This window comes from Perna viridis, chromosome 1 (genome assembly GCF_037379345.1).
Source record: "Perna viridis isolate PV_CMFRI_1.1 ecotype Kerala chromosome 1, ASM3737934v1, whole genome shotgun sequence".
Lineage (NCBI taxonomy): Eukaryota > Metazoa > Mollusca > Bivalvia > Mytilida > Mytilidae > Perna > Perna viridis.
The window spans coordinates 58926943-58946998 of NC_142445.1; the positions used below are offsets into that span (position 1 = coordinate 58926943).

General features: G+C 32.5%; 1 protein-coding gene across 1 annotated transcript in view; it reads right to left on the bottom strand.

Moving 5' to 3' along the window:
- Positions 1-9438: 9438 nt before the first annotated feature.
- The window catches only part of LOC148629599 (rapamycin-insensitive companion of mTOR-like), a 30274-nt gene continuing 19656 nt past the window's right edge, over positions 9439-20056 (bottom strand). Inside the window, exons 26-35 of the mRNA XM_088554131.1 lie at positions 19592-19684; positions 19169-19275; positions 17194-18816; positions 15913-16084; positions 15368-15419; positions 14275-14400; positions 13660-13803; positions 11036-11159; positions 10177-10315; positions 9439-9697 (exon numbers count right to left, since the gene is read on the bottom strand). Of these exons, the coding sequence (XP_088410257.1) occupies positions 9590-9697; positions 10177-10315; positions 11036-11159; positions 13660-13803; positions 14275-14400; positions 15368-15419; positions 15913-16084; positions 17194-18816; positions 19169-19275; positions 19592-19684 (2688 nt within the window). The 3' untranslated portion in view covers positions 9439-9589. The remainder of the gene's footprint in view (positions 9698-10176; positions 10316-11035; positions 11160-13659; positions 13804-14274; positions 14401-15367; positions 15420-15912; positions 16085-17193; positions 18817-19168; positions 19276-19591; positions 19685-20056) is intronic.

Below are 20056 nucleotides of genomic sequence, written 5' to 3' on the forward strand. Positions count from 1 at the left end.
ACACTGGGATTTCCCATGCTATTAATAGACACTTCACTTCCGGTGACCAGTACTGCACAGCAAGTCTGCTAACCCCACATGCCATTCTGAGGATTGTGAGCTGACATATGTAGAATCATGCTGATATATAGTCCTCTGCATGTTAAAGTTAAGGTAAAGTCCAGAGAAGCCATTGAATATTGTGAAATTTGCATAGAAGCCTATGAGAAGTGGAATTAGTGGTTTCTAGCCTTTTTATTCGATTGTGAAGAAGTTATTAAAGGCGCCAGCTTTATCTAAATAGTTAATAATAATATCGTTGTTCATTTTTAACGGAGGGATATCAGGATCACGAGATTTAAAACCGACAACACGAGCAGTCAGGGCCCACCATTTCCTTAAGTCTAACGTATTAATCATTCAAGTTCAGTTAAAGTGCCCCAATAGGAACGGAAAAGCGGCCAGACATTTTGAATACTGTAAACAACTTAAAACTTTAATTTCAATAAAACAAAGTTTGAATTGCAAGAAAACGCATAAGATAGCTCTTGACGAGTTGGTTTATGTGCTGTACGAAATTTTGAACATGCCCAGTGTATTTTGGTAGTGAATTACGTTACTTCTGAACACCTATGTTGAATAATAATAGTTTCATCATACAGTTATTCAAAACTGCGCTTCAAATGATATCATTCGAGAGATCAACAATAAATTCACACCACGCAACAAATATTTGTTCAAAATTTTTTTTATCTTTTTTACTCTATATTATATAACATATAATAAAAAAAATTATAAACCAAAATGAAATTTAAAAAAAGTTATCTTTATTATTCTTTGGAAACATAATTACCAAAATATGAAGGCCAATTTAGCAATATATTTCCATTCATACATCTTTTAGGTGATACATAGAAAAGAATTGTGCATTCAAATACAATTGGAATGACCGACTTTGTAACGTAATTCACTTATAACAGTGCAATATATATTCCATGGCTTTCCCATGCTTTAATTGGAGCACATAACAAATTGGAAGGTTAAACACGAAAAACAACTAATTGCAATATTTTGGCAAGGAGTATTTGAAAAAAATATATATAAAATATCTGTTAAGTTTGTCATTTTTATATACGCCACATGAAGAAATAACGAAGTCTTATTATAAAGTCTAAATTAAATATAACGTAATTCACGGATACAATTTTTCGCTGATATTGTAACGTCACTTGAAAAAGTAATCAAGGGAACTAAGATTCTAGTGCAAATTAAAAGAATGTAATCCAGGGGCAAAGACCAGACACGGAAACAGACAAACACAACAAAGAACATAAAGTAACTAAGATAATACATACTAAGTAACAAAAGTAAATGAGCAACTCGGGTTCCACTAAAAACTGGGAGCGTGGACCAGGTGCACCGGTAGTGTAAGCGTCCTCTGCTTTTCCAGAAACATCCATCGAACTGCTCATATAAAGTAAAATCCGGGGTAGACGAAAGAGGAAAGGAAAACTATGATACATTGAATAAATCAGTTTTCCTGGTGCAGATGGATACACCATAACCATCCACGAGTTCATGATGACGACCATAAAACTTATGTAGTGATGACTTCAATCTTGTAGCAACATAACCCTGTTCCAGAAGCCTAATTGCAAGAAGTCTAGCGCGATACAAAAAGTTTGTGTAGTTAAGGCAAGCTCTGGCATAACGTTTGAGTTGTGATATGAAAATCCATACGCAGGCTGAAGAGATATTGCTAGAGATGAAATGAAAGTTGACAATTCTGAATGAAAAGTCATCACGTTTCTCGTAAAGTTTGGTCAATAGTTTTCATTTACCATCGATCTCTTCGTGTAGGTCAAGATATGAGGCTGACTTCACAGTGTCTGTGGTATCCTTTATCTCAAGTTCTTTGGGGAAGATGCGATGTATCAAATCCCCGGAACTATGATAATACGTCATCTATATAACTGAGAAATTGAAATTGATCGTTGGTATATCCTTAAAGGTGTATTATCAAATATTTTTTTTGTAGTTATGCTTGAGATCAATATATATTCCTTGTTTTCAAGTGATCTGAATAAACAAAAATAAAAAAAAAATAATTTATCTGTGTCAGTTCACGGAGAGGCACATATATCTTTTTTGTGACTACTTAAATTCTTGCAATGATTAAATAGTTTTTGAAACAAACGTGATGACTTTTCATTCAGAATTGTCAACTTTTCTTTCATCTGTGGCAACATCCCTTCGGATCCTGCGTATGGAGTGTTCATATCACAACTCGTACATTATGCCAGAGCTTGCCGAAACTACGCACACTTTTTGTATCGCGGTAGAACTCTAACAAATAGGCTTCTGGAACAGGGTTATGTTGCTACAAGATTGAAGTCATCACTACAGAAGTTTTATGGTCGTCATCATGAACTCGTGGATCGTTATGGTGTATACATCAGCACCATGAAAACTGATTTATTCAACGGGTCATGGTTTTCCTTTCCTCGTTTGTCTACCACGGACTTTACTTTTTATGAGCAACTCGGCGGGTGTTTCTAGAAAAGCAGAGGACGCTTACCCTACCGGTGCACCTGGTCCATGCTCCCAGTTTTTAGTGGAATCCGAGTTGCTCATTTACTTTTGTTACTTTGTATGTATGATTTTAGTTACTTTATGTTCTTTGTTGTGTATGTCTGTTTTCCATGTCTGGTCTTTGTCCCTGGATTACATTCTTTTGATTACCGCTATAAACTTGGTTCCCTTGATTACTCTTTGACTGAATTTGAGTTAGTACGCGACCTTTCAACCAGACTGTCAATATAATTTCGTTTATGTAATCTAATCAGATTGACCTGAACGCAGCCCAGTGTTGAGGAGAATTAGACTTCTTGGCCTTCTTGTGTAATCGACAACGGTAACGTATGGCGCCACGAACACTACTGTTCATCCATGGAGGATCTGATTTACGAACAGTGATTTCCTTATTAGGAATAGATTCCATGGCAGATTTTATAAGACTACTAGTAAATGATTGAACGAGAACCTCTCAGTAATCATGTGCATCAAAAATAATCTTGTTCCAGTCAATAGTACGCAATTTTTCGCAAAACATATTGGCATCGCATCGGTCGTATAACCAGACTCGTCGCTTGAAGCACGTCTGTTGCGGTTTTGCAATTTTAATGATTCCATAAGTCGGGCAATGGTATCTAATTGTATCAAAAAAGGAGTGACCGACATGAACGAGACCGATCAAGTTTCTTTGATTCGCTATGACTAAATCTAAACACGAACTATTGTTCTCAGTGAAGTGGGTAGGTTCATTAACAAATTGAACCATGTCATATCTCGTTATTATATTTTTCTACGCACATTATTATCTTTAAGATAGTCTTGATTGAAATCTCCTAAAATGACAATGTTTTTAAATGCTGTGTCAACAGCAAGACCAATAGAATGCTCGATCAGAGTAAAAATATGATCACCAGAATCAAGAGGTCTATAAAAGACTCCAAATAAAACTTTTTGATGCCCCTTTATGTTCACGTCAACCCACAAGCCCTCAACACCTCTAACAAATAAATCTTGCCTCATAGTGGCAACTAAGTTGTCTTTTACATTTATCGCTATACCCGCACCCCGTCTACAAACACAGTCATTTCTGAAAGGAGGATGAAAACCATCTATAAGAATGTCGTTATTGATTACATCAAAATTAAGCCACGTTTCGCTACCATTAATGTCATATTTTGAAATACTGTATATTTCAAATTTTCATTTGATTAAATGACTTTTATTTAAATCACTCCTCTTCACATGGGCTGAAAAAATTGCTCCATCTTTAACAGTTTCATGGATAAAAGGGTTGAAATTAATCCATACCCTCACACACAGTTTTTTTTTTTTAATTCAAATAGATTTTGAGTGATTGAAACAAAAAAAAAACATGCATTAGAAATTGATTATGGAATACAGTAAATGTATCAAAATTGCAAATTCAATTCAACATTCTAAACGTGTGGCTAACATGAAAAGTGTGTCCACACTGGTCTTCAACATACAAGGTTCAATGGGTTGTGGTTTTATTATGCTGCTTTTGGCAAAGCTTTTTATTTAGTGCAAGATGTTCTTGCCAAGGTATTACAGATACCTCAGAATTAGTAGTCGCTGCTTATGATGTAAGTGTGCAGAAGATACAAGATTAACCGGTTGGCTAGGATGATGTGCTTAGTGGCATGGCATGTCTGCCATTGTGTTTTTGCTTTTTTATTATTTGAATTGATATTTAGGTTTAGTACAAACTAGAGGCTCTAAAGAGCTGGAATCAGTCACCTGGCTTGATAAGCTACATGTGAATTTTTGTAAAAACAGCCATGTTTTTTTAATGGATAAAAAGTCCCAAAAGTCATCTTTTTGCAAAAAATCTCAATGGACATTTTGTGCTGGATACCTAAGAAACAATCATACCAACTTTCATTGAATTCTGTCCTCAAATTTCTAAGGAGCAGATATTGAAAAATTGTTAACAGAAGAAGATGGATGCCAAGTGATGGCAATAGCACACATGACCTTTGGCATTTGGAGCTAAAAAGGTCATATTGATTTACAAACAACTTTTTTTCATTGAGAAATATATACAGTTGCTTTTGAATAAACCTTTTCTTATTAGTTTTCACAGTACTTGTGAGAACATTATTGCTTTAAGCATTGGCTCTTTTTAATAATTGAAATTGAGGTAAGACACAATTTGAATTTGAACAGGGGGTTCTTTGTAGGAATCTTAATCTTGAAATCTGTAAAATATTAACTTTACGCCATTTGATACAGCAAATGTGGTACAAAATATTTCATCTATCTTGTGATGCAAAATATATTTATGTAAGAACTACCTTTTATGACGTTGAAAAAATAAATTCAGAGGACATTTTTTCCAATGTATGGACTGTGACCTATCATTAATGTGATGATTATTCTTATCAATCAATATAAATATGAAGATTTTTAAAGTGTCGTATTACTAAAATTTTGGGTTAAACTTAGATACATAGAGGTGTAGGAACAACTACATTTCAGCTCACCTGTCCTTTTGTCATTACTCCGCATCTGTTGGCATTGCCTCTCATCTCATTAACTTTTCTTTACAAATCTTCTTCTCTGAAACCACTAAGTGGACTATAACCAGCATCCTTAGAGTATCTACTTTAAAAATTGTATCGATTACATACTAACATAGATCAAGCATAGAACATGGCTGCTATTGCTATTTTTAGATCAAGAGATATTGGAAGATAAATGTGACTTCCTTCAGCACGAAGAGCACTACCAAAGTCTGTATTTGGAAAAAGTTGTCTGGCTACTCCTTGTTAGTTATTGGCCTTGAAAGGCAAAAAATGTTGTTTTTTTGCAGTTTTCAGCTTATATTGTGAAAACTGTAATTGATAAAAAAAAAAGTCTAAATTGATGACATGATCTTATGATAAGGCCTACAAAAGGCTCTATTGAGTGAAAGTTGTCGGACAAGTCTTTGTTAGTGTTATTGCCCTTGGAAGGCGCAATGTGATTGTTTTTTTTGTACTTTTTCGGTCAATATCTTGAAAACTCAATAGAAAAGGAAACCTTTAATTGATAAAATGATCTGCATGATTAGGCAGAAAAAAATCTCCATCGGGTCAAAACTGTTGGAAGACTCCTTGTTAGAGGTATAGCCCTTGAAGTGAAAAATTATGTTTTTTTTTTTGCAATTTTCGGCTTATATCACTAAAACAAAAAGTGACAGGAAGAAACTTTCAAGTGATGAAACAATTCCTCTGATAAAGACAACTCCATTTTAGAGTTACTGCCCTTGAAAGAAATGAAAAATGTTCAGTATAATAACATCTACCTTGGGTGCAAATTTCAGAAAAATCTGTTATTTTTCATGTAGTGGCATCCCCTGAAACTGCACTTTTGACAATGTTTCCAGTTTTTTCCTGTTATCCAGAAAACCAAATTTGCTGAATTTGTATATGTTTCACTAATATTTTGATTATAAATGTACAATAATGTAAAGAGTTAAATATGACAATACTTTCAATACTAAACAGGTGAGTGATTCAGGCTCTTGTGAGCCTTTTGTTTGTTTTAACAGTTGCTTACACCTGTATCACTATTCCACACAACAAGTCTTGTTATACACAAATGTCTCAACTCAAAACTTTAAGCTAAATATATTATAGAGGAGAATTAATGTGTAGAATATAAATGTTTCTTTCCTTTTATTTAAAGATTTATCTGGTATAATTACAACAACAGGGTAACAAAACCAACGTACACCCGCACCATACATTTAGCACTTATATGCAACTATACATCTAATGTTGAAGAATAGTATACATAAAAAAAAAAACATTTATTTGTAGATATCAACAGAGTGACCAACACGTCGAGAATGCCCTAGTTAAAAATATTTGTAAAGCTCCATTGACAGTAAAAAATTGTTAGTTGGTAAAATATTGTTCATTCAACAATCATTAAAAAAATTCTTTTCATCATCTAATGCAGAAAAAAAACTAAAGGGTTTTCAACTTATTTGAATTTTCAAATTAAAATACATGTACATTCATTAGCTTTTGTAAGTCACAGTGATCCTACCAACACTACATATTACATTTATATTTTTTTAATTCTATTGCAGCTGAAACAGAAGTATGTGCTCAGAAAAATGTATTCAACATTAAAAAAATGAACACCTTTACACATACATTAACACTTGCCAATTAACACATGCCAATAACTTTTGTCAATTCATATGTAAATAAAGACTTAAAGATAATAAACAAAAAAATTTGGGCATTATAGAGAACACCAATTCACAGCCAGATTTGATGTCACATTTTTACACACACACAGACACATACATTCATGTAACAAAGAAAATCTGATTTTCCTCATTACAATATACAACTTCTGATTAGTTATCGCCACATACAAGCATTATATATAGAACATGGACATTCTCCATGTACATACAGGTAAAAAACTACAAAAAAGTCATGTGCAATTTTACAAAAATAACTGACAGAAAATCATTAGCAAAAAAACCTACTTGACTTTTTTTTCAAAACCTAGCATCTGAATATAAATTCAAATAAAAACTCATATTGGCATCCTGTAAAGCTTCTTTTAACCAAGCCATCACCTTACAGTCCATTGTTGAACATTGGTTTCCCTAACTTCTATATATTTCACACATAACAACATTTTAAAAGGTTTGGTGGGTTAAATTTTTTTTGCTTTTAGAAAAGGATAGAAGTAACAAAATATTGTAAAGTAAATTTTGGCAGATGGAAAGAATATGGCACAAAACTTTGAGAAGAAATTTCAAGTAGAAATAATTCTTCCATTTTTTGTACAAGTGCTCACAATGAACATCCTTTAAAATAAATGGTCTACCTCACAATTATATGGTAAAATATCCAGCAATATCCATCAAAATTATTGCACTATACAAACATTCAAATTTGATATTGTCTTTAATACTATGTTACTAAAACTGAAATCTACAGAGATGGACTTCAGCCTGACCTGTAAGGCATGCATTCTCCTTATAGACAATTTGTTTCTCTCTCAAGTTTAAGGCAAAATATTTTTGAATTCTGCGATCTGCCTGACCTTAAAACTCCATCATCCACCCTGAAAACTTTTGACACAACAGTTTGCGTAGACATCTTTCTGGAATTGGCCATAACTAGTTCTACCACTTTACAACTTAAGTAGATTTTCTGAAATCTGCTGTAAGGTTGTTAACCATATGAAGAACAATACAAGGACCTATAGGGCTGATCCATGCTTTCAGATTAGGGGGGGGGGGCATTAATAGAATTCTAAAAAGGCCTTGTGAAGAGAGGCAACAAAAGTTTTGGGGTAGAATTGGTGAAAAATCAAGATTTCATGCAAAATTTCATTTTTTTTCTCTCAGAGTTTGAGTTGAGCATGAGCTGAATTCACTCAGGATAAATCAATGATGGACCTATTTGTACACCCATTGAACAAATATGTATCAAAACATAAAAGTATACTGTGTAGTATTTAAACCCTCCCATACTTACTAGTGAACTTCTTAAAAATGTATTAAAATATTTTTTTTTTTAAATAAAAAAGTATTAGATAAAACACACCTTGTGTCCAAAGAAATACAAGTATGAAAAAAAGGAATAGCGGAAAGAAAATTCATTTAATTATCCAACTAAAACTATTTACAAGAATGATATGTATGACTAGAAATAAATAAAGGAAATTTTGCTTCATGCACAGATAAAGAAATATATAACTGCATGTGCTTTATATCACTACAAGTTTGAAGTGAAAATGAGAAAGAAGAATGATTGCATTACCCAAGGAAAGAAATAACAAATCCTGAATTGTAATATGAAAATAAACTTCTGTTATCTCTATCTTGTCTAAAGGTGTTTGTTTCAAACACTGTGCCTAAAATACTAACACGTTGTAACTTTATACACTGAACATGATAAACCCTGATTCTGAGAATCAATATATAGCTTGTGTATTCAACACAACAATCATAACACAATAAAGCCACAAGAATACAACAATATCATAAAATCTGACCAATGGTAACAAGGAATGATCAATCATATGTATAACTATCACTCCTTTAAGAAGCACAAAGCTCATTTTAACAACTGTAACAAGATAATTATTTCTTAATTAATATCAAACTGATTAATTACAGCTTCAAATACTGATTAGCATGATTCAGATAACACCATTATATATACACTTGTTATAGTACAATATGGAATAATTTTAAATACCTCTGTATATACAGAATATCACAAATAGATATGCAACTGACACATTGACAATATAATTGTTCCTTAATGTAAGGAATTCAAAGTGTGCATGATAAATAAAACACTAATATATTTCAATATAAAGAAAAATATTTATTGTTCATTGGGTGACATTATTTAATCTACTTTAGAATCTTTTATCACACTTCACATCTTATCACCTGTAACAAGCCTATGAAGTGAACAATGCAGCTTGATTTTTACAAGTTAAAACTTTTCTGTTGAATTGAAATTGCATTATAGCCATGATGGACTTTTAATGGAGTGTAACAGAATCAATTGTAATTATATGATTTTCATGATTATTTTTTTCTACCCACAAAATCAAATTCCAGGTAAAAAGCCAGGTATTCATCGACCTGTAATACAATCATCTATAAACTTGTACAATCCAACTTGTAAATTACAACTATAATTGACAACTATGCATATAAGTAATTCTACAGTAAACAGTGATAACAGTTCAAAGGTCAATCTATTTTTAATTGTCAGTCCAAGAAGAACTGTAACACTACTGGCCAATCTGTCCACAAGGAATACAGGTTTAAATTTTTCACTTCAACAATTTTTTTTACTTTTCTGTTCAAAGTGAAATAAGAAAACACCCGAATGCAAGTGCTGAAACATTACAAAGTTAAATTTAAGAGCACATTCCATGTCTATAGTGCAACTGAAACAACAAATCTCCACATGACATCCATAGTTTGGAATGAGCATTATACAAAACTGTGTTCAGTCATCTACACAATTTCATTCTATCAGAAATCCTTTTCAAAGACACTATCTAGGTTTTCCTGACGGCCAACTCTCCTTGGTTCATGTAAGTCTGCTGTAACACCAAGTATTGTCTTTGCTTCATGCACAAGCTGGAAATAAGAAGTTATATTCAAACTCCAATAGACATGAATTGAATAGTTTGTAGTGACTTATTTTATGTGTCATCAAATACACATTGACCTTCACACATTAGGAGGAGTCTCCCACAAAATCAATGAAAATTTGAATCTTAAACAAAAAATGGAAGATTTGTGGGAGGGTTCTGGTAAAAATTACTATTTTTTCTGTAAAACATACTAAATAATTGAATTTTTACCCCCAAAAATTGCTTTTACATAAAAATATCCCACATAAGGCAGTGTTATTACGGGAGAATCTTCCACATGAACTGTTCTAAAGGTAAATAGGTATGGTAATCATTCACTTTAATTTGTTAATAAACTGAAGTTTTTTTTATTTTGTTTTCCTGTAAATGAAAATAGAATGTGAAAGTGATAAAAAAAACTAGGAAAAAGACAACACGAACAGCCCAAAAGATAAAGTAATTAATATACAATAACATAAATACCAGGTCTATATCAAATTCATCAAAAAGCTCTTGTATAAATCTTCTAGCTGTCAATCTAAAGGAACATGTCCCTAAGATATATACCACTTCAGAGAAAAAACACAGGTCTTGGAAAGCCTTGGGGACCTTCTGTTTCAAGCTACAAACAAAAAAATATTAGTAAAGTACTTGTGTGTGCAGAACACTTTATTAAACAAAACTGGTAAAACCTCATACCGTACAGCCAGTAACTTTTGCTGAGTGCTTAATTTAGCACATTTTAGTGGTCTGTCTAAAAAACACCGAAATGAGTGACATGAAGTATTTACTCTTGCATACCAGGTAGGTATGTAGAACACAAGTTAGCATCCACCAAAGTTAGAATTGCAAACATTTTTTGGCATACTCTTTGCCTCAAAAGTTTAACTCCCACCAAAATAACCTGCCATATGGTTTTTGATAAATGTACTTTCAACAAAACTATAAGTGATATTAGAATAGATAAATTTTGCACAAAAAATGTAAAATTTTAAGGAAGTGTATATGATGTTATATGAGCTGGTTTTTTAAGAGGACTATTTTCAGATGTTTTGTGTGAAATTGGTTGTCCAAAAAATATACACACAAAAACCTTTATCCTGACTATATCAGTTCGATAATAAATAGCGACTAGTGCATGTATTTTTCTGCAGTTCATACATTGTTTATTCTTTATAGGAAACTTTCTTTACAAAGTAATATGTTCATTAATGTATATCCTGTACAAAGACTTTAATTTTTTTTTTATAATGAAATAAACTAATAAAGCTCAAGGATGTATTATCAGATTGCTATGCTACAAACAGATTGAATGTGTAAAATCCTCCCTTTTTTCACTTACGTCAAAAGTCCTTGTTCTGAAGCCTTGACATTGATAAAGCTACTCAAACTAACCACTAACTTCTTTATCTCTTTTCTCAACAATGTTTTACCATGGACACTCTCAAAGTTGATTTTCTTTGACACTGTGGAAAAAACAAACTTTTAAGAGAAATGTTCCAGGCTAAAAGGCTAAGTATTGTACAGTCAATACAAGTTATCCAGTGGATAAAGTTTAAAAAAACTGGGACCAGAAAATAAAAGTAACTTTATCAAATTTTAATGATTATAAAACTTCTATTTTCTTATGTCTATATAAATCTGTTCATTTAAGATTAAAAAATAATAAAAACATTGAGTTGGAAACATAAAAATCAGTGTATAATGATAACATTTAACCACATTCATCCTGTAATCATTGTCTTCATTTATAAATACATGTTGTTAATTACAGCTGATTTTTGTACATGTACATTTTTGCCTAAACTTTTGAAGCCAAGCCCAAAAAATATGATAATAATCTAAGAATACAATACCACATGTATGTGTACTTTGTGCAGGCATAGAAAATGTTTGGAAAAACCTCACATTTTGCCTCTTGTAAGCCTCATCTGAATTTATTTTTTCACAACACCCAAATCTTGTATATATAATGGTGTTAGAAAATTGAATAAAAAATTATAGTATACATGTAATAATACTAAATAGCATAATCAATTGGAAAGAATGAATAACCAAAATATGATCATGAGTGCTGAGGAATGCCAATATATTACAAGTGTTCCACTCACAGGTTAAATTTTAAAGTGTTAATGGCACAAGTACATGTAATTATCACTATAAACAATTGATTATCCTATTTATTATACAAATTTTCTCCATAACTTATTTCTATTATTTCAACATTAATCTTAAATTTAGTGATCATTAGATTGATATTCCTTTTGTGGACTTTAGGCTGGAGAAAGTGTGAGAGTTAAGTTTACAAAATTCTTTGACAGCGTGAATGATCATTTTTTATTACAAAGGAAACAAGGTTTAATCAATGTTATCAACATATAATAAAAAATAAAACAGCTGTGCTAAAGCACATGATACTCCCATCCTGTTTTTAGTGTTAAAACAAGCCCACAGCAACATTTTGTGAAAAAATTGGTATATTCTAGGATAAAATTCTGAAAACATACACTTACAGGTTATTTATAGTATATTAAGAATTTTTTTTAACAAATAGTAATGGCTTATATCTAAACATCAAATTAAAGAAAACAATGTGTAGGCATCGCAAAAGAAGTGAACAAAGAATTTCTGGATAGGAATGGCAAAGCGGAGCAAGACATACCAAATAATGCTGAAAATCAAGATTTCATGCTAATATATTTTTCCTGTTTAAGGCAAAAGGCATTTGATGTGTTCACCAATATGAATCCATGGCTCACTCAAAATTTGAAAAAAATGTAGGATTTCATAAAAAATATTGGGCTTTTTAGACTTTTAAAAGAAAAATAAAGACTGATGTAAAAAGGAAAATAAGGGCCCAGATGAAAGTGTGAAGCCCATTACATGGAACAATTTAAAAAAATCAAAGACTGAAGTCTTCAAAGTCACTAATTGTCAAAATATTCTCTGATTTTGGCTTACTTTCAACATCCGAAATGGCACGAATGTGATATGCTCTAAAATTGTGTGACTTCCACTAGAATCTTGGTTCCCTTGATATGATTACCCTTACATAACTGTGATGACCTGAATGATTTTAATCAAAACAACTGGTTACCAGGAACTAGATTAAGCAACTGGCAATGGCTATATATAGGTATCGGGGCCCTGATGATGTATATTACCTATATAGTCAACTGTAACGAGCCCCTGTGTTTGAATCAGAAACCGGGTTTATTACATACATTCAAGGCAAACCGATCATTTCATCTTTTAATGTAAACTTCCCGTTCTCATACCAGCAAAAAATACACATAGAAATGATATTTTTTAAAAGAGTTACATTTCAGTGATCTTAGGGTCGCTTATGATATTGACCAGGGAAACATATTAGGAACCATTTAAACAACTGGCAATGAATATTTATAAAAATCGGGGCCCTGCTACTGTATATGACCTATATAGTTTTGTAACAAGCCCCAGTGCTTGAATCAGAAACTGGGTAATGTCCAATACTAACTGATCATTTCATGTAAACATTCCTTTCTCATACAAGCACGAAAACCATGTAGGACACACGTGTATGATATTTAAAAAGTACAATTTTATCTGGTATGAAGCTAGAACTATGATGTTATGGTAGTATACATGGCAGGGATCTGCAGTATAATGTGGAATAGTAATATATAATTATGAAAATCATATGCGAATATAAAGTACTGAAATTACAAGTGCAAGAAGTCGCTAACAATATTAGTGACTTAAAAACCCCAAGGATAATGAAAGGAATTTACCCTCCATAATAACAATTTAGGTTAATAAATTCTATCAAAGCATTTATGAGAAATGATATAACATGTAGATGAACAGTGATATTTCATTATAGGTCCATTAGGAAACTGGTATATAACAAATAAAACCATGAAGTTTAAAGGTAAACAAATACATTATACAATAAATATCCCTCATTAATCATCAGACACTTACTTGATTCATTGCTAGTAACACTAGTCACACTCCCAGGTGTGGCTGATGATGGCTCGTTACAGCTGTCAACTCTTGTACGCCTGTAGATTGATGTAAGAAACCTTGTTTCTTCCACATCGGCTGATGTCTCTATATCTTCCTCTTCTGAAATATTATAATAAGCTCCAGTATGCTTAAGAAATGAACAGATATGCCTATTCTTATACATCAAATAATTGTACCAATTATAGAGAAATGATAGTTGTACAGATTTTTTTCTACTTCATAAGCAGAGTTGTCTTTCCTTGAATTTTAATTAATTTTCTTTGATTCTTGTTATTTCTTTTTAAAACTTGAATGGTTGTTGTGATTGGTTGATTTGACTTCTATAAAAACTGCATTATTTGCAAACTCTATTTTTGTTAGGGAATTTATATTTTATGATGACAATGAAAGTACATTCAGCAGTAAAGAAATAAGAAGTCCTCATTAAATGCACAGACTTCTTGCCTAATTTGGATTTTCGTTTCAACATTTATATAAAACTGCTACATTATGAAAGATGTTTCTTCAGTTATCCTTTAGGAAATATGAACTGTTGACTGTATTGTAATGTGAAATCCTTTGGAACCTTACCATTAGGTTCTTCTTTCAAGGCATTAAAATCTTTTTGTGCCTGACGACATAAGATACATATCATTGTCTCATGTTCATCTGTTTCATAAGAGGTTACTGATGAATGCCGAGAACCATTCCCTAATCCTAAAATAGAAATGAAACAAATAAGAACTGTTTTAGTACTCAAAAGCATTTTTCTTCTGAATTCACTAGCAATAAATATTGGTAAATACCAGGAGAAATTAATTACTTAAAGTGGTCAAATCAATAAAAATTTACATTTGATATTCTTGTTAAAGATCAAGGTCACATGAAGGTGACCAAAGTATAAAACACTACTTTATAATGATATATCCACATGCCAAAGATAACCTACGCCAAAAGACAAGAAAGTTTTGGCCACAACAATTTTTACCATTTAACATTTCAACAGTTGAAGCCTGGGTCACATAAAGGTCATCGAGGTAATAATTAAACCAACATGCCAAAGATCTCTGGCCTAGGTAAACAAGAAACCTGTTGTCAATGGCTCACTAGTTATACAATCACTATATAAAGAAAATAAAAAAAAGACTCAGTTAACAGGAAGTTGTTGTCAAATTTTTCCAAAAATGAATCCCACCATATGGCATACCTACAGGAAGATTGTGTAAAAATTTCAAGCCACTGTAATTAGTACTTGCTGGGAAAACAGTAAGGGAAAAATTGTTAGAAACACTGACAAGGGTAAAACTCCTTCAAAGCAGGGGTATATTAACAAAATCATTATGACATGAATGCACTTCTGCATGATAAGTACAAGAATATGTCTACCTTTTAGATGGGGATATATATATCCTACTTCTGTGGTATCCCATGGTTACTTATGTAAACAAATTAGGTGGTGTAAATCACTATATATTTTTTGTGCACACTTCCTAGTAAACCTGATGCAGAGAAAGCTAGAAACAACCTCTATGTATGGTGTACCTCTATACAATGGATCATTGTCGTTCTTGGTGTTTCTACATACATGTCCTTGTAAGACATAAAATTAGACAAGGAGGTTATAGTTTATCAAGCTGAGTGTATTGTAATTGATAATACTCAGTTTCGACTAATGATATCTTACTTTCACTCATAGAAACACTGGAATGTGATCGCTTGTCTTCTCCTTCATGGACCTGGAATTGAAATGATATAGTAACTTACTGAACAGATGGACTAATCTAACTGTTGCTGCACGTGACTGAAACAAACTACAATGAAATGTGTGTAAGCATAACCCTAAATAAACCAGTTTCCTCTCAAACAGTTTGAACTTCTATAAATAGATTAACTACATGTACCTAGACTGAACAAAACCTTAAATTCAAAAGATGACTGGTTTAGATAGGTTTAAATGTATACAAGATGTCCACATTTATAATTTATTGAATTTGTGGCTTAAAAAAAGCAACAAAAACACATGCCTCCACATTTCAGGATTTTATCATTGAGTCTTAATCCACATTACATATACATGTGGGAATCTCCATGCGCAGAATGTGAGACACTCCATTCACAGTCAAATTGGTAAAAATAAACATAGAAAACACAATTTTTGAGATTAATTGAAAAAAAAACCCCAAAATTTCTCAAATATAGTTCCTAAGTACTAAGACATTTAAGAATTACCTCAAATATCATATTAATATCAACAGGCAGTGTAAGGCCTAGAAACTCTGCCTTCCCTGTGTGTGGTTTTCGTTGTAATAAAATTGCCTTTGGTGAAACAGAGAATGGACTAGAGGGTCTGTCTTGATCTGGTAGAGATACAGCACTTGAATTTCGGACCAATCCAGTAGTACTATATTAAAAATAAGTAAATAAGAGATAACCAAGGATATCACAGCTACACAAGAACTAGAACATGATTTCATAAATACCAAGATATAATAAAAACAGCAAAGCATTTCTATTTGGTATTCTATTTGAAAATCACTTGATTACCGTATTTTTCCATGTATTATTTGCATCCGTGTATTCCGCGCACTCCCTTCATGGCGAGGGAGATTGAAGAAAAGTTAGTTTTCGTGTAAAACGCGCACTGGGAAGCGAGGAAAAATCACCAGCAGAAGACCACATTGAGATGAAAGGATTCCGGTAAATTCCCTGAAATATGTGTCCTTTCATCATTTATCTTAAATAAAAGTTTTTTTCTCTGTTTCCCTGCGTTTGCAAGCCATTTATTGATTAAGACACAGCGATGTATTGGATCCATTGAACAAGTCTCCTAAAGTGTTCACATTTCCTGTTGGTATGCAAATCAGGTATTTCACTAAAATAATGGCGTCAAGTCCGACCATTTATGAAAAAGATGTTTTAATTTGCCCAGGTTGTGTATTAACATTTGACCACTGGAAACAGTTCATCAAGCGAATTAAAGGATTAGTGACAATTGGCTTCACCTTTTAAATTGATCTTTTGTTATTTGATAATTAATTGACCATTGAGAGGACAGGTTGGCACTCCACTGTCACAGATAAAGAAGTTATAATTAGGACGACATATTTCGAGAGATAAGAAAGAAGCAAGTCGTGGTTTTTTGTACAAACTATGAAATACAATAAAACGGCACTGTCAGATAAAATAATTATAAATAGCAGTAAAACTATATTTGTTTATTTCACATAAAAAATACAAAAAGGATTGATGTTGTCTTTTGTTGACGACCGGTTCTGATTCCCGAAAATTTTGGACCTTGAAAATTATACCTCCAGAAAAAGAATCTAGAAACTCATTGTTTTGGTGTATACCACACACCTTCTGAAACAAAAAAAAAGGATGAAAAAAGGTATGTGGTATACACAGAAGAATACGGTAACTACAGGTTTCAATATAAATATTGAATGAATTTCCATTACATACATTACAAATATCTTATTACAATAAAGAAATCTGGTCTTGTATACTCACTTCATATTTCTTAGTGCAAACAGGTCAAATGAGATTTTTGACTCAATACTAGATTGTCTACTGAGTGAGTTAGTAGATGTTTCCTCCTGATATAATACTCCAATATTCAGCTCTGACTCTATATCTGAACTGTACGTTCTCTGCCTTCGTAACGACCTCCAAGTAGAATAACCTAATGCATCCTGGGAAGAGGTATACATTATTGCATTTTCTGAGGAAAGATTTTCTGACATACGTGATGATGGGAGAATGCCATAAGCTGGGCTAGCTTGTGATTTTCTGAGACTAGGTATACGGTTTAGATTTAATGATTTTCGTCTTTTGATGGACGGATGTATAGTTGATTTTTCTTGAGAGTTCTGCCTCATCATGGCTTCTAGAGATGAGGTACTTGCAATAGGACTTAAAGATGCCATTTCACTAGCTCCACCACCATGAGGTGCAGATTCTAAAGACCCTGTGCCACCAATATGAGGCCCAGATTCCATGGACCCTATACCACTAGTTGTTGAATCAGTATTAAAACTATCAGTCCTACTTTTACTGGTCTTACTTGAGCTGTCACTACTATTTCCTCGAGACTCCCTTAAATGAGGTGGGAGGTGGACCTCTTTTTTTCTCTCCTCAGGAACTTTATGATCCTCATCCTCATCATCAGAGCCTATTCTAAAATTACATTTTTTGTTCTGAGTGTCAGATTTAGAAGGTTCTACAGATATATGAATGGTAGTAGGTGGAGAGCGACAGTCATTGATAACCTCCTGATTATCTAGGTCAATACTCGGCAGTTTAATCAATGGAATCACAGAAACATCAATATTAAATGATCCACTTTTTCTATGAATATTCTCAGCACTTTGACTGCTATTGTTTTTCTTGTTCTGTTTGTTATCACTAGTAGGACGCTCAGATCCTAGAGTAGCACTACGTCCTCTCATACCTTGTTCTAATTTTGTTCCTTTTAATATTCCTATTAGTTTGTCCTCTGATTTGACCTTATCTTGACTTTCAAAGTCTTTGCTAATCTCAGTATTTTCATTTGTCATTGTAATTATTTCACCCATTTGATTTGATTTGAAATGCACAACAGAGTCATCTTGTGATTTTTCAGAAATCTGATTTTCAGTAACAAATCGTTTGTCTGTGTCATCACTGGCACTACGTAAACGGTCAGAGTGAACTGCCACACTTCGTATAGTTTGTGGACGTATTGGTAAAATATTGCTCCGTCTAGAATCATGAGGCAGTGTTTTAAAGCGATTATTTACTCGATGGGGAATGTAAGCTGATGAGTCAAAGTTTGAGTTCTTATCACAGGTCTGTTTTATATCACAACCATTTTTTCCCTCCTCCTCAATGAAGAACAAGCTAGATGAAAGAGCACCTGGTGAGTGAAGCCTACTGATGTCAGAATCACGGAAGCTACTTGCTACACTGTAACAGCTTTCACTCCTAGCATCCTGTATATCACTAAGCTGTTGAAAGTCTAGTAACTCATTTCTATCCTCTATCACGGGCCATAGTTCTTCCCTAGTTCTCCAACATGACTCATATCCTAGCTGACTTAACATTTCTGCTCCTTCTCTGGTACTGGCCAGCAGTCCCAAAACATAAAATGCAGTTCTGTAAAAATGGTAACAAGAAATATGAGAAGTCTTACTAAATGCAAAAAAAACAACAAAAAAAAAACAATTAAAACAAAACTGTATATGTTCAGTTTGATCACTCAGTAACAAAAGAAATCACACCAAACATATTCAAGATACATTGTGCCAAGTGAAAACTTAATTGTTATTAGGTTCCTTAACTCAAAAAGAAAAATACAAATTTCCTAAAAATGTAAGTTGACTATCATAAGAAAAAACTGAGGTTTGAAGTAAATTGGCTACAGCAGTAATAATTACGTGTATGACAATTGATGGACAGATGTTTAACACCCAATTCTCTAAATCAGGATTAATCTTTAACATCATACCCTCTCAATGAAAATACTCCACATTCCTCAGCTAATTTGATAATTTCAGGTAGTAAATGTTCCTCCTCTAACCACTGTATACCCCAGGTAGATGTCCCGATATGGCCCTGCAATTGTTAAAAATATATGTGAGTCTTTTTAAATCAACTTCAGCTTATCATTTCTCCCTCTCTACTGTACAATTTTTAACTAGACATGTGGTATATAGCTCACTTTTTATTTTAATTTTTGTCTTCTTCAAGATAAAGAGTGGAGTTTCATCTATTTAAAAACATCTTTGCATCCAAAGAAGCAAAAACTGAGAGCAAGCTAACAAAGAGAAAATGCCTGCTTCAAATAAAATTAAAATATAAAATGTAAAACCCTAAAATTTGGGTTACAATTACGATGATAAATGTGATTAACATGAGTAATAAGGCTTACCACAACCCATAATGCAGTTTTCAGTTTCTTTTCGTCTTCATCTGTTATCAGATATTGACACTTAACACATTCAAAATATTCATCTATATAATCCTGTCAATAAAAAAAATCATAATAAGGATAGATACATGTAAATAATAACAATTTTATTTTTAAATTTAACTATTTTTAACTTAGAAATTTGTTTTATTAGAAAATTACTCTTTTATTGATTTACCTTAGATATCTTACACTTTTAATATATAAGTTAAGTTGTTTGTTCAATGAAATAAGCCAGGATTGTCCCTCTAATGAATAAACTGTTAAGGTTAAGTTCGAATGTCAATAAACAGTAACTCTCTATAAGTATTTTCACAGCATCTACTTTTATTTAAAAAAAATTGTCAAAAATCAATGTCCTTTAATACTTGTGTCAATATGACATATCGTATGTTCCTAGGCAGCATTTCTATCAAAGGGATAAAG